Source organism: Bombus huntii, chromosome 5 (genome assembly GCF_024542735.1).
Source record: "Bombus huntii isolate Logan2020A chromosome 5, iyBomHunt1.1, whole genome shotgun sequence".
NCBI lineage: Eukaryota > Metazoa > Arthropoda > Insecta > Hymenoptera > Apidae > Bombus > Bombus huntii.
This window is the reverse complement of record NC_066242.1, coordinates 1,658,160-1,669,304: the sequence shown is the minus strand read 5'-3', so window position 1 is coordinate 1,669,304 and position 11,145 is coordinate 1,658,160. Positions and strand designations below refer to the sequence as shown.

General features: G+C 38.5%; 2 protein-coding genes across 8 annotated transcripts; both read left to right on the top strand.

The window, feature by feature from the left end:
* Positions 1-5: 5 nt before the first annotated feature.
* On the top strand, positions 6-3,129 carry LOC126866192 (dipeptidase 1-like). 2 transcript variants are annotated; one of them, XM_050619505.1, is made up of 8 exons: positions 6-176; positions 437-563; positions 1,071-1,242; positions 1,326-1,763; positions 1,929-2,187; positions 2,453-2,537; positions 2,596-2,671; positions 2,741-3,129. In XM_050619505.1, the coding sequence occupies exons 1-8, from the start codon at positions 27-29 to the stop codon at positions 2,973-2,975; spliced, it is 1,542 nt and encodes a 513-aa protein (XP_050475462.1). In that variant the 5' UTR covers positions 6-26; the 3' UTR covers positions 2,976-3,129. The 2 variants fall into 2 exon arrangements, with proteins under 2 accessions (XP_050475462.1, XP_050475463.1); XM_050619506.1 differs by having other exon boundaries at positions 8-176; positions 322-563.
* Positions 2,861-11,099, top strand: LOC126866180 (neprilysin-4-like). 6 transcript variants are annotated; one of them, XM_050619446.1, is made up of 17 exons: positions 2,861-3,009; positions 5,576-5,627; positions 7,037-7,107; positions 7,273-7,451; positions 7,671-7,916; positions 8,047-8,252; positions 8,348-8,524; positions 8,625-8,723; positions 8,815-8,959; positions 9,087-9,301; positions 9,392-9,568; positions 9,637-9,799; positions 9,900-9,948; positions 10,030-10,097; positions 10,215-10,357; positions 10,465-10,629; positions 10,808-11,099. In XM_050619446.1, the coding sequence occupies exons 2-17, from the start codon at positions 5,616-5,618 to the stop codon at positions 10,982-10,984; spliced, it is 2,292 nt and encodes a 763-aa protein (XP_050475403.1). In that variant the 5' UTR covers positions 2,861-3,009; positions 5,576-5,615; the 3' UTR covers positions 10,985-11,099. The 6 variants fall into 6 exon arrangements, 5 of the variants coding, with proteins under 5 accessions (XP_050475403.1, XP_050475405.1, XP_050475401.1 ...); XM_050619444.1 differs by lacking the exon at positions 2,861-3,009 and adding an exon at positions 3,490-4,931; XM_050619447.1 differs by lacking the exon at positions 2,861-3,009 and adding an exon at positions 6,547-6,963.
* Positions 11,100-11,145: the final 46 nt, after the last annotated feature.

Here is an 11,145-nt window from a genome sequence, read left to right as displayed (position 1 = left end):
ATATTTTAGAGCATAGGACGCTCCCTATGATATTTACGGAGGGAAGAACTCAATGTACAGAGGGAACAAGCAATCGTGGGAAGAAAATAAAGATGTTTGAGCTGTATGGTATGAATAAAGATGGTATGGTTTATCGGTCACCACCACCGAGAAGAAAAGAAGTTGATATATTAGAGGTAATTAGGTAAAATAGTCTAATTCTAATTTGCTTAGTTATTTGCTAAGTGTTATTATATTCATTAGTGATGGTTTTTCAATCGATATATTTAAGGCTGCTAACTTGTATAGAATAATGTGTATGTCTTTTCATCAAATATATAGGTTGGGTCGTTGACCGAATTTTATTGACACAATGGTGAACTACTTCGAACGGTGACTAGGTTGATTGTTCGTTTTTGATAAGTAAAGTGATATTTGCTTGCAACTTACTTTGCAGACTTGCTTACAATTATCGTCTCCCGAGTTAATGAGAAAACTGCCAAACGGTGATGCAGTACACCATACAAAGGATTCAGTTGTTTCTACCTCTTTCGATAAGAATAAAGATCTACCAAGGGAAAACAGTAAGTGTGAACGACAAATTTTTGTATACCGTTAATCGTAGGAATAGAGGCGAGGATTTTACGGATGGAATAAAGTGGTTTAGAAAACAGTTGGGACAGCTTATGTCTGCTGTGGTGATAGATAGTTAACTACTTCAGTTTCTTTTGTAATTTCGCACGTCAGTGAGTTTATTTAATGCTGCGTAACCGTGTAACTTCTCTAGCGATGAAACAATGGTAGGGCAGAATCGTAAAAATGGTTAATTTTTGCTCGAATTTCACAGAGATCGGAATTCGATATGGTTTTCACTCTTTCCACGTATTGGCGATGTTATCGCGATGATAAAATCGCGTTGTCCAAAACGCGTTAATAAGAGTCATCTATTTATTCGTCACTGTGGTCGGCAGATAGGAAGAAAGATAATTGCACAATAGAAAGTTATTTCGTTTTTATTTATATTTCGTCCGCATTCGTCGAGAATGAAATAATGACATAACCGAAAGATGTGTGCATGGTATGATACACAGGACGGAACGTGTTAAGGAAATGGATAGTGATGATTGGTTTCTTTTTCCTTGGATGCGCTTTGGTCGCAGGCGTTGGATTACCTTTAGCTTTGGAACTACGAAGCTCGCATTTATTGGAAGCTAGACTTCAAGTTGTAAGACGAATGCTGTCAGAAGTACCTTTGATCGATGGGTAAGAAAGTATTTTGTAAAAAAGCTTTTGATCCAAGCAGTATAAGAGTTTGTGAATTCAAGCGATCATTATTTCTGATTCAGGCACAATGATTTCGCATGGAATCTGCGAAAACATCGGGGAAACACAAAGTTGAAAGACTTTCCTTTCGACGAGAACTTGTCGCGAAACATAAGTTGGGGCTCTCAGTGGCAAACCGATTTGGTGCGGTTACGACAAGGTATCGTGGGCGGGCAATTCTGGTCCGTTTATGTTCCGTGCGAAGCACAATTTCTTGACGCGGTGCAACTCACCCTGGAACAGATAGACGTAGTACGTAGGCTAACTTCAAGGTATCCAAAGAAAATAAGAATGGTAACGAGTAGCAAAGAGCTTGAAAAAGCGCACAAGGATGACGTGATTGGGAGTTTGGTAGGAATTGAAGGTGGTCACAGTATTGGGACATCCATGGCTGTGCTAAGAAGTTTTCATCAACTGGGAGCTCGCTATATGACCCTGACACATAAATGCAATACTCCATGGTAAGTTTACATTTCTCATTCTCGCATTCTACGTCAAGTCGGCATCTCTATTTTGATATACGAATAATACAAATAGGATAAGAGAAGTATCAATCGTATCAATCAATGCGTGTCAGCGTTCGTATACATAAGCAGATGATGATAAGCCATTGTAATTGTCCGCAGGGCTGATTCGTGTTCGGTAGAAGATTCAAATTCGGATGCGCGATTGGATTTTCACAGCGATGGATTATCGGTATTCGGCAGAGCGGTAGTAAAAGAATTGAATCGATTAGGAATGCTTGTAGATTTGTCTCATGTTTCGGTAAGGACCATGAGACATGCACTGGCGATGAGTAAAGCACCAGTGATATTCTCTCATAGCGCGGCCAGAGCTCTCTGTAATTCGTCCAGCAACGTTCCAGACGACATACTCCGTAATTTGGTGAGAAAAGAACGTCGAACGAAACAATTTTTCCACTGGAGCCTTAATTTCTATTTTATATTTTCTCTTATATTATTTTATTTACTTATCTTTCTTATTATACTTATCTTATATTATTCGTGTACGTGTATGTACAATTTATGATTATTCCTTGTCTTATTTTCCATCAATAGCATTAATTGTTTGTGTTAATCGATGACTCGTACACATACGTGAAAAAAAAAACAAGAACGTTAGCGTTATCGTGTTTTTTCTCTTGTTTCAGTCGGTGAATGGAGGTCTGGTTATGGTAAGCTTTGACAGCGCGCATTTGAGCTGCGGCGATAAAGCTTCTATGTATGACGTGATAGGTACGCCTGCATCGAATTCTATTTGAGAAATGTTAAAAAATGTTACTTGTCTTTACAGCTCACATCAATCATATCAGACGAATAGCTGGCGTTAACCACGTGGGTCTTGGAGCCGGTTACGATGGTATATCGAAGTGAGTACAAACGATCAGCAGCTTATTTTAAAATAAAATGTCGATAAATAAGCTTTCATATATCTTTAGTCCGCCGATTGAACTGCCAGACGTTTCTGGTTATCCTTTGCTACTGGCTGAATTGACCAGAGATAGAAGATGGTCAGCTTTGGACATCAAGAAATTGGTGGGCGGAAATTTATTAAGAGTGTTGAAAGAAGTGGAAAATCATGCGACAATCATGTCCCATCAATCTCCAGCGGAAGAATTGATTCCACAGGAGTTGATAGAGGATACTGCATACTGTAGATATCAAGACGCCTAGAAACGATTCGATATACAACGTTCCTACGGCATCGGTAATCGTTTATCTTCGATCTTTCAGAACGTCGAACCGTGTGCTCCTTATCATTTCCTCTCTTTGTACCTGGATTACTCCGTTTTACATTTTTTAATAAAGTAGCCACGGATCGTACGAATGTTCGTTTCCTCTCTATTCCTTGCTTTTCGTTAATTAGCCTACTATCTTAACATAGTATCATATATACAGTATAGCTATAACTCGTGATATTATCGTGTTACAACTAATATATTTTACTACAGTGAAAGAGTAGCGGCCGGCCCGTTTAAACGTAGTGCAATGAATAGAAAATAAATTATAATTAATTGTGATCGTTTCGTAATCGACTCGGCCGCTTGTGATAAACGTCGCGACAAAACGTGTGTAGAATCAACGGTTGTTCCCGCATGTATATAAGTATACATATTTTTCGTACGAATAGCGTCGAGATTTACTCGACGTAATATGATAATTACGTCGCACAATTACAAAGTTCGCAATTGAGTTGTAGCGATAGGCGCGACACTCCGATAGATCTTCCGTGCAGTCGACGTGGTTATAATTAATCAGTCTTTCTGCGAATTTAACATGCCATGTGGCTACACATGGACGGCTGTCGGTACACATTAAAGCGGTGTATTATTTACTTTTGAGATTGAAAGTAGGAATTGTTTCCTTCGAACGTAGGAGAAGAAGATAGAGAAGAGGCAAAAATGAAAAACAACCAACAATGATTGATTACACGTGACGTGTTTGTCGGGTAAATCGAAAAGATCGAGATAAATCGTAATTGGATCGAAACCTTGTTGCGAACGAGGGAGAGAGAGAGAGAGAGAAAACAACCAAAAGAAGAGAAGGCGAGAATGAAGGAGATAGTAGCAAAAGAGACGAAAAATGACAAGGTGGTAACACGATTGATAGGAACAAAGTATTCGTGCTGTAGTTTTACGACGGATATCAATTACTAACTATCGATCGCAGACTATCAACTATCAATTGTCGACTATTGACAGCAAGCGAGTTTTCTTGGTTTTTCAAAACACTCGAGGTCATATAGAAGCGCGAAATCAATACGCTGTTACGCATTGATCCCACAACTACAGAAATGTACGCGTTCACGTAATACTCCAGCTGCTAGAGTTCGGCAGAATCAAGCTTAGTATTTGTTTAAAAAGTCAGAAAAAATGATTTTTCCACGCAAATGACACTGAATCGAAATAATTTATAAGTAAAATATGTCTCAAGATATAGTTAAGTAAAAACACGAGCCACTGCGATTCTCAACTCTCGTACAGAGCACAACGTTTCATGAATACACGAATATATCGTAGCAGAAATTATACATCTCATGCAGAGTTTTTGAAATCGATCTCTTGTCGATTTTTTGATGCATTTAGCCCACTGTGGAAGTCTGCGTTCGAATGATCGATCACGGCTCGATTCAAAGTGGAAAAAATCCATTCCTAGACAACATGGTTTCGTCGCGCGGAAGTGGTAGGGGAGTCGAAGAGTATACTCGCTGGTTCGTACGCCGAAAGCTCAGTTTAGTTTAATAGCGGTTTCGAGCAGCATTCTTCTCCGAGCTTCGAATTTTGGAATGTCCGAATATTGAATAAAATTCGCAATCGTCGAAGCGTCGAAACCGGGATCGAAACACAATCAAACGTAAGGAAAAGAAAGAAGAACGAGGACCAATGGCTGTTGGGCGAATTTTTCAATTGACTGAATTTCATATACCATAGGAAATTGGTTTATTGTGTATGCGTTTCTTTGGTCACTCGCTCTCCAACAGTTTTCACTATTTTTATTTTCTCCTTCGATTTCAATCTCGTGTGATCGCTTATGAATTAACGAAGATACCCGCAGCAAGGAAACATAGAGAACGTATTAAGGCTTGATATTCGTATGCAAAACGGAAACGGGAAAAGAAACAAAATCGAGGTGAGTCTTTTGCGATCGTACGCTGCTTTAGAAGCACATTAAGTACATAGTTCGATCGACGAACACAAGTTCGAAGAAACCAGACAAGAAATAGCCTTCGCAATGAACTCGAGATCATAGATCATGAATATGATTGTGATCGTAAAATGTTTTTTTTTTTTTTTTTTTGTAAACACCTATTCGGTCATTTCCCTTTCTCTACTACGACTTACGCACTCAACTTCAATTTTCAAGTTCGATGAACTGTGTATACCACAGATGAAAGCGAAGGTTTCCGTAAAAATAGCCATGGCTTATTTCTAATCAGGGAGAGCAATATATACACTTGTCATATTGCGAAACGCGCATAAATCTCTCCCCATTCGTCCTCTTCTCTAGTTTCCTCTTTTTCTACGATTTTCAACACGATCGCCACTTTTACATAAATGAACATTCGAATCCAAGTACATGTTTGGTGTGTAATATTCGGTGTAATATTTCCAGACAAACGACAAAACGTGGAAAAATGTATCGGATACGATTATATCGTGATGCACGATCAATCTCGATAACCCCGGATGGGTACCCGTAACATCGTATAATATATATATATATGGTACGTTTGTCACCAGACGATCCTATTATTCGATCGTTCTTCGTTTCAGATAAATTCGACCGGCAAAGGAAGAAATAGACGGGCGAACGATGAAATACAAGGTAAGGCAACAAATTTCAGCAAACTTGGGATTCTTCGTCATTAGCATCGTAGCAGTTACGTTCTCTCGTGTCATTGAGAAATTTGAGAAGAAACATCTGTGTATCTTCCAACATTTATATATTATCGTACATGTATTTACTATACATTATAATTGCAAGCGACATCATCGTTCGTCTTCGACCGAATAGCCGAATACTGAAAAACTGGAAAAGCGTCTTATCGCGACGCATGGTTTTTCCTTAATTACGTCGTTAGTTGCATAAATAATTCGATAAGCGAATAAGGAAATCTAAGTAGAACGCTTGATCGAGACAAGCGTCGCGATGCGTCCATTTATTTAGAAGGAAATATCACGATACGGCGATTATGTTCGCATCGTTACTCGACACTCGTACCGTCTCTTTTAAGTAGCACAAACGAAAAAATCCTCGGATCAGCGCAAGAATGAGAAATCAAACGTGAAATTCGAATAAACGCGCAAGGTCCCCTTGCAAGATTAAAGTCACGATCGAATTTTCATCTACGTAATTGCACATCTAAGCGATTAGATTTTCTCTGGAAGGTCATAGTTGCATTAAACCAACTACTTTACATGTGTTTCTGCTATCTTGTAGTGTACATCTAGACATTCATTCTATCCGTAGTACACATAAGTCGACTGAGAATACAACTATCTGTTTGCTGTTTAATTATCTGCTATGCTACTTTGTATTGCGTCTTTTTTTAATTGGTTTCTCCAACATCGTACGCTTGTATGTACATCTTTCTCATCAATTAGTAATTTTTCAAACGTTAATAGCGTTTCAATTGAATCGAATTTATTAACTTCTTCTTGGCAATCGCGTCATCCGTTTGTTACATACCAATCTGATCACACGTGGTAATACTATTCTTTCTTTTCAATTTCTTTTTTCATAGCTTTCGTTTTCCAAATAGAGCATTCAATTTGACAATCGTCGTTTTCGACAATTCAGTTGCGTGCAACGAATCGGAACACAAGAAGAGAGAGCATGACTCTACAGCGGCTTAGATTTGTTCTTGTAGTACGTGACACAGCCGATCGGATTAGACGGATTGCACGACCTGTTCGAGTTTATTTACGCTGCCAATGCATCGTCGACGAAAACCAATTAAAATTCATTCGCTGCGCCGATTGGATCTCGCAAGAGTAGAATAAACAACTGCTTAACTTTTAAACATTAAAAAGGTATCGGCCACGATACCATCTACGCGTAACTGTTCCGTGTCCTTAACCACTCTACGAATGGAAGAAGAACTATCGTTGTCGGATCTCTGTCACGAATGTAGAGTAAAAACGGCAAAAATAATGTCAAAGTAATTTCAGTGATTCTGGAGCGAGGTAAAAGAGCATCGATCCTCGCCACTATTATTATTTTCGTTTTTATAGGTAAACGATCCGGACGCAAACGACGAAAGGAATGGCGCGATTGAGATGAAACAAAAATCGATATTCTCGTGGTAATTAGCAAATTACAATTAACTACGAAAGATCAAATTTGAAATCTTAAGATACGCGTTTTTTGTTTCGATCGAATTAGAAAATACGTTTATTCGATATTTCGATGAAATCAAGAATGTGGAATCACATGTTGTCGACGTTTTACCTAATTTTGATTCGAACAGGCAATATCGGCCGAGGAACGAAAAGGAATTGGACAAAAATAGATGGAAATTGATCATAATCGTTGGTATATTAACGGTAATCGTGGTTGCGTTGCTACTAACGCTGGCCTTGCAGACGGTTATTTTCCGCAAGGAAGTCTACGATGAGATGTGCCAGAGCGAGGAATGCGTGAGGACAGGTACCGTAAAATCAAGGTTTCCTCTGTTCCTTTTCTATACTTTTCCCTATCCCCACCCGAGTTAGCCTGGCGATGTAATCGAAACACAGAAATATCCCATTTCAATTTCAATTACCCTTATATAAGAAAAATAACAATTTATGCTTGCGTCGATCCTACGTTTATTCGCGATGAGCAATTACTACATTGACGCGAAACAAAAGTTGTTGGACGTTCCAGCCGCCAGGATAATAGAGGCGATGAACAGATCTGTAGATCCTTGTCGAGATTTCTACAAATTCGCCTGCGGCGGTTGGATTTCGAAGAATCCTATACCGCAGAGTCAAACATCCTGGGATCAATTGAGTCTTCTGAAGGAACGACTGCTGAAGGATCTAAGGATATTGCTCGAAGAATCGGACGATGGAAACGATTTGAGATCGGTCAAGTTGGCTAGAACTCTGTACAGGACTTGTATGAATTTAAGTAAGAATAACCGATTTAACCTAATTCGAAATAACTAACAGAAGGAACATCGATAAACGTAAAACGAGGGAACGCACGGAACTGGAATTGTCAGACACGCGTAAAATAATACGAGTTATCGTCGTTTTAGCGAGCGTCGAAGCTCTGGGGTTGAAACCCGTCTATGAAACGTTCAACAAGCTCGGATTACCAAAAGATCCACCTTTACAAAACGAAACTTTACCTTTTGATCTTCCCGGTATTGTCGGGAGGATACAGAGAGTTCTAGGTTTGAATATATTTCTAAATTTTTATATTAGCGAGGATATACGAGACACGACGAAAAATATGATGATGGTAAGTGTAACAGGTAGAGCAATTCGTTTGACTAAATTCTACAACCATACGACGATATCAATTTCGGCTTCGTCAACTAATTCGGACAGTTTTAGATAGAACAAACGTCACCAGGATTTAGCGAGCGTTATTTGCTCGATTCTTCACGATTTCAATCGGAATTAATGGAATATAAGAAGTATATAGAAAGCATGATAGAACTGGCTGGCGCAGGGAATAGAAGCAGCGAATTTGCCAACGAAATCTTAAACTTTAGCACGAATATCGCGCGCGTTAGTATTCACCGAGGCTTATTGCGTTATTAAAATTATATTCCTATTCGAGCGCATATTCCGAGCGAGTAAATCCACCAATTGTTTTACATTTGTTCAGATCATGGCGACTGCAGAACAAAGACGCAACGTAAATCATCTTATTTACGATGTAACTATCAATGAATTTCAACAGATGACAGATTTGCACGTACAACAGGTGACTGAATTGAAGCTGGAAAAGCTTATGAACGATATTAAAGAGAAAGAGAGAGAGAGAAAGAGAGAGACTTTTAATCAACCCGTTTCAGTGGAACTGGACCAGATATTTGGAAGCGGTGTTCGACGATACAAACGTGACAATAAATACTGAATCGGAGCGTGTGATCGTAATGGATCTGCAGTATTTACAGAAACTACCTAAACTGTTAGCGACTACTCCATCCGCCACGATAGGTAAGTACATACATATATACTATATACATACATATATCAACCATTTTACTGCGAAACTTTACACGTCGCCACTTATCATTTGGATCGTATCAAGAGTTATCGATAATCAACTGTTGAAATGTTTTAGCGCGATTCGTATGGTGGAACGTCTATTCGGCTATTGCTCCATTAACGTCACAGCGATTTCGTGATCTTGGTTTCAAATTCTCGCAGAAAGTTTTCGGTTTGAAAGAAGAGACATCGAGATGGAAAATTTGTACTGGAAATGTAAACGTAAATTTTGGTATGGCTCTCAGTTATATTTACGCACGAAAACACTTTGACGATAATGCTCGACAAAAGGTTCGTACGACATGATCTTCTTTTATTTAGCGATCGCTATATGTACAATTACGATAAGTATGTAGAGAGAAACAAATAGACGGTTTTCAGGCTCTAGAAATGTTGCTCGACATTAAGGCAGCATTTGAACAAATGGTTGCCGAACTAGATTGGATGGATGCTGAGACAAGAGCTCGGGCTCATAGAAAGCTGCACGCGATAAGACCGTTCGTAGGAATTCCAGACTGGATTACTAATTCAACAAAATTGGATAAATTTTACGAGGGGGTGAGGTGTCTTAGCTTGTATCTCGGTCAGTGCGAAATCTGGAAATCCAAGATGAAATTTTGTTGCAGAAAAATGTTGTGCCTGGGCGATTGTTCGATACATTTTTGATGCTAACTGACGCAACAGTCAAGAAAAATTTAAATAGTTTGCGTGAGAAACCGGACAAAAATCGATGGATATCGACTGGAACAACAGTAAATGCGTTTTATAGCGCGATATTAAACTCAGTCAGTAAGTATTTGAATATTATATGGATATCATATTTTATAAATATTATTTTATCATTTCGTGTTCCTGTTGCGATCTAATGCCTCACTTTTCTCACACATAGCATTTCCAGCTGGTATTTTGCATCCTCCGTTTTACGGCAATGGTTTACAGTACGTATAGATCATTGATAATCAACGAATGAATTAAACAAATTTTAAATACGAAATTGAAATACCAAACATATTCCGCAGGTCTATCAATTACGGTGCCATGGGCGCAATCATGGGTCATGAACTAACTCATGGATTCGATGATCAAGGTAGTATATCGATGTCGATGCACTGTATCAATATGTATCGTAATAAATTGCAGAAAATTAAGTAAACTTCGTATAGATCAAATACAATTTCTACGAGCCGATCTGTTTATATGCAAGGTCGTAGATATGACGAAAACGGGAATCTTCAGCAGTGGTGGAGCAACGAAACGTTACAACGTTATCATGAGAAAGTTGAGTGTATAATCAAACAGTACGGTAACTACCATCTGCCAGAGCTAGGCAATAATAATAACTTCACGGTGAGTATTACCGTCTTTTTAACCCTAATGCAAATTAAGCCAAGGTGAAGATGGCGTGTGTAAGTCTTTGATCTGTAATTCAACAAAGCGTACGATACTCTGTCTAGGTAAATGGCGTGAATACACAGGGAGAGAATATAGCTGATAACGGTGGTATACGAGAGGCCTACAAAGCGTATCAACGATTTCGAACAAGAAATACTAATCGACTAGCTCTACCTGGCCTCGCTAATTATAGCCAAGAACAATTATTTTTTATAGGTTTCGCACAAGTAAGTAGTCGCCATTGATAAGAAATGATACAACTTTTATTGAAAAATCGTGATAATTCCTAAACCGAAGATATCGTTGAACATGTAAAATAAATGAATTCATGAGAAACATGTACATATTTACAATATATGTATACGCTGCCGATATGAATATATACACTTCCATACATTTTCGTAGGTCTGGTGCGGTAGTTATACGAATGGAGCGCTAAAATCTAAATTGATACAAGGAGTTCATGCACCAAATCATTTCAGAGTCATCGGAACTTTATCGAATAACGTGGATTTTGCGAAAGCATGGAATTGTCCGGTTGAAAGTCCCATGAATCCGTCTCGCAAATGTATTCTTTGGTAATTATTTATAATTACACAGCACGCACGTATCCGAACATTACTGAACATACGAGATTATGTTATTCTTTAAAAAGAACATTGTATAATATTCATAGTAAAATTACATAAACAGAAAATCGTGTACTTGAACTTATTCCCAGGACGAAAAAATTAACAAACGAC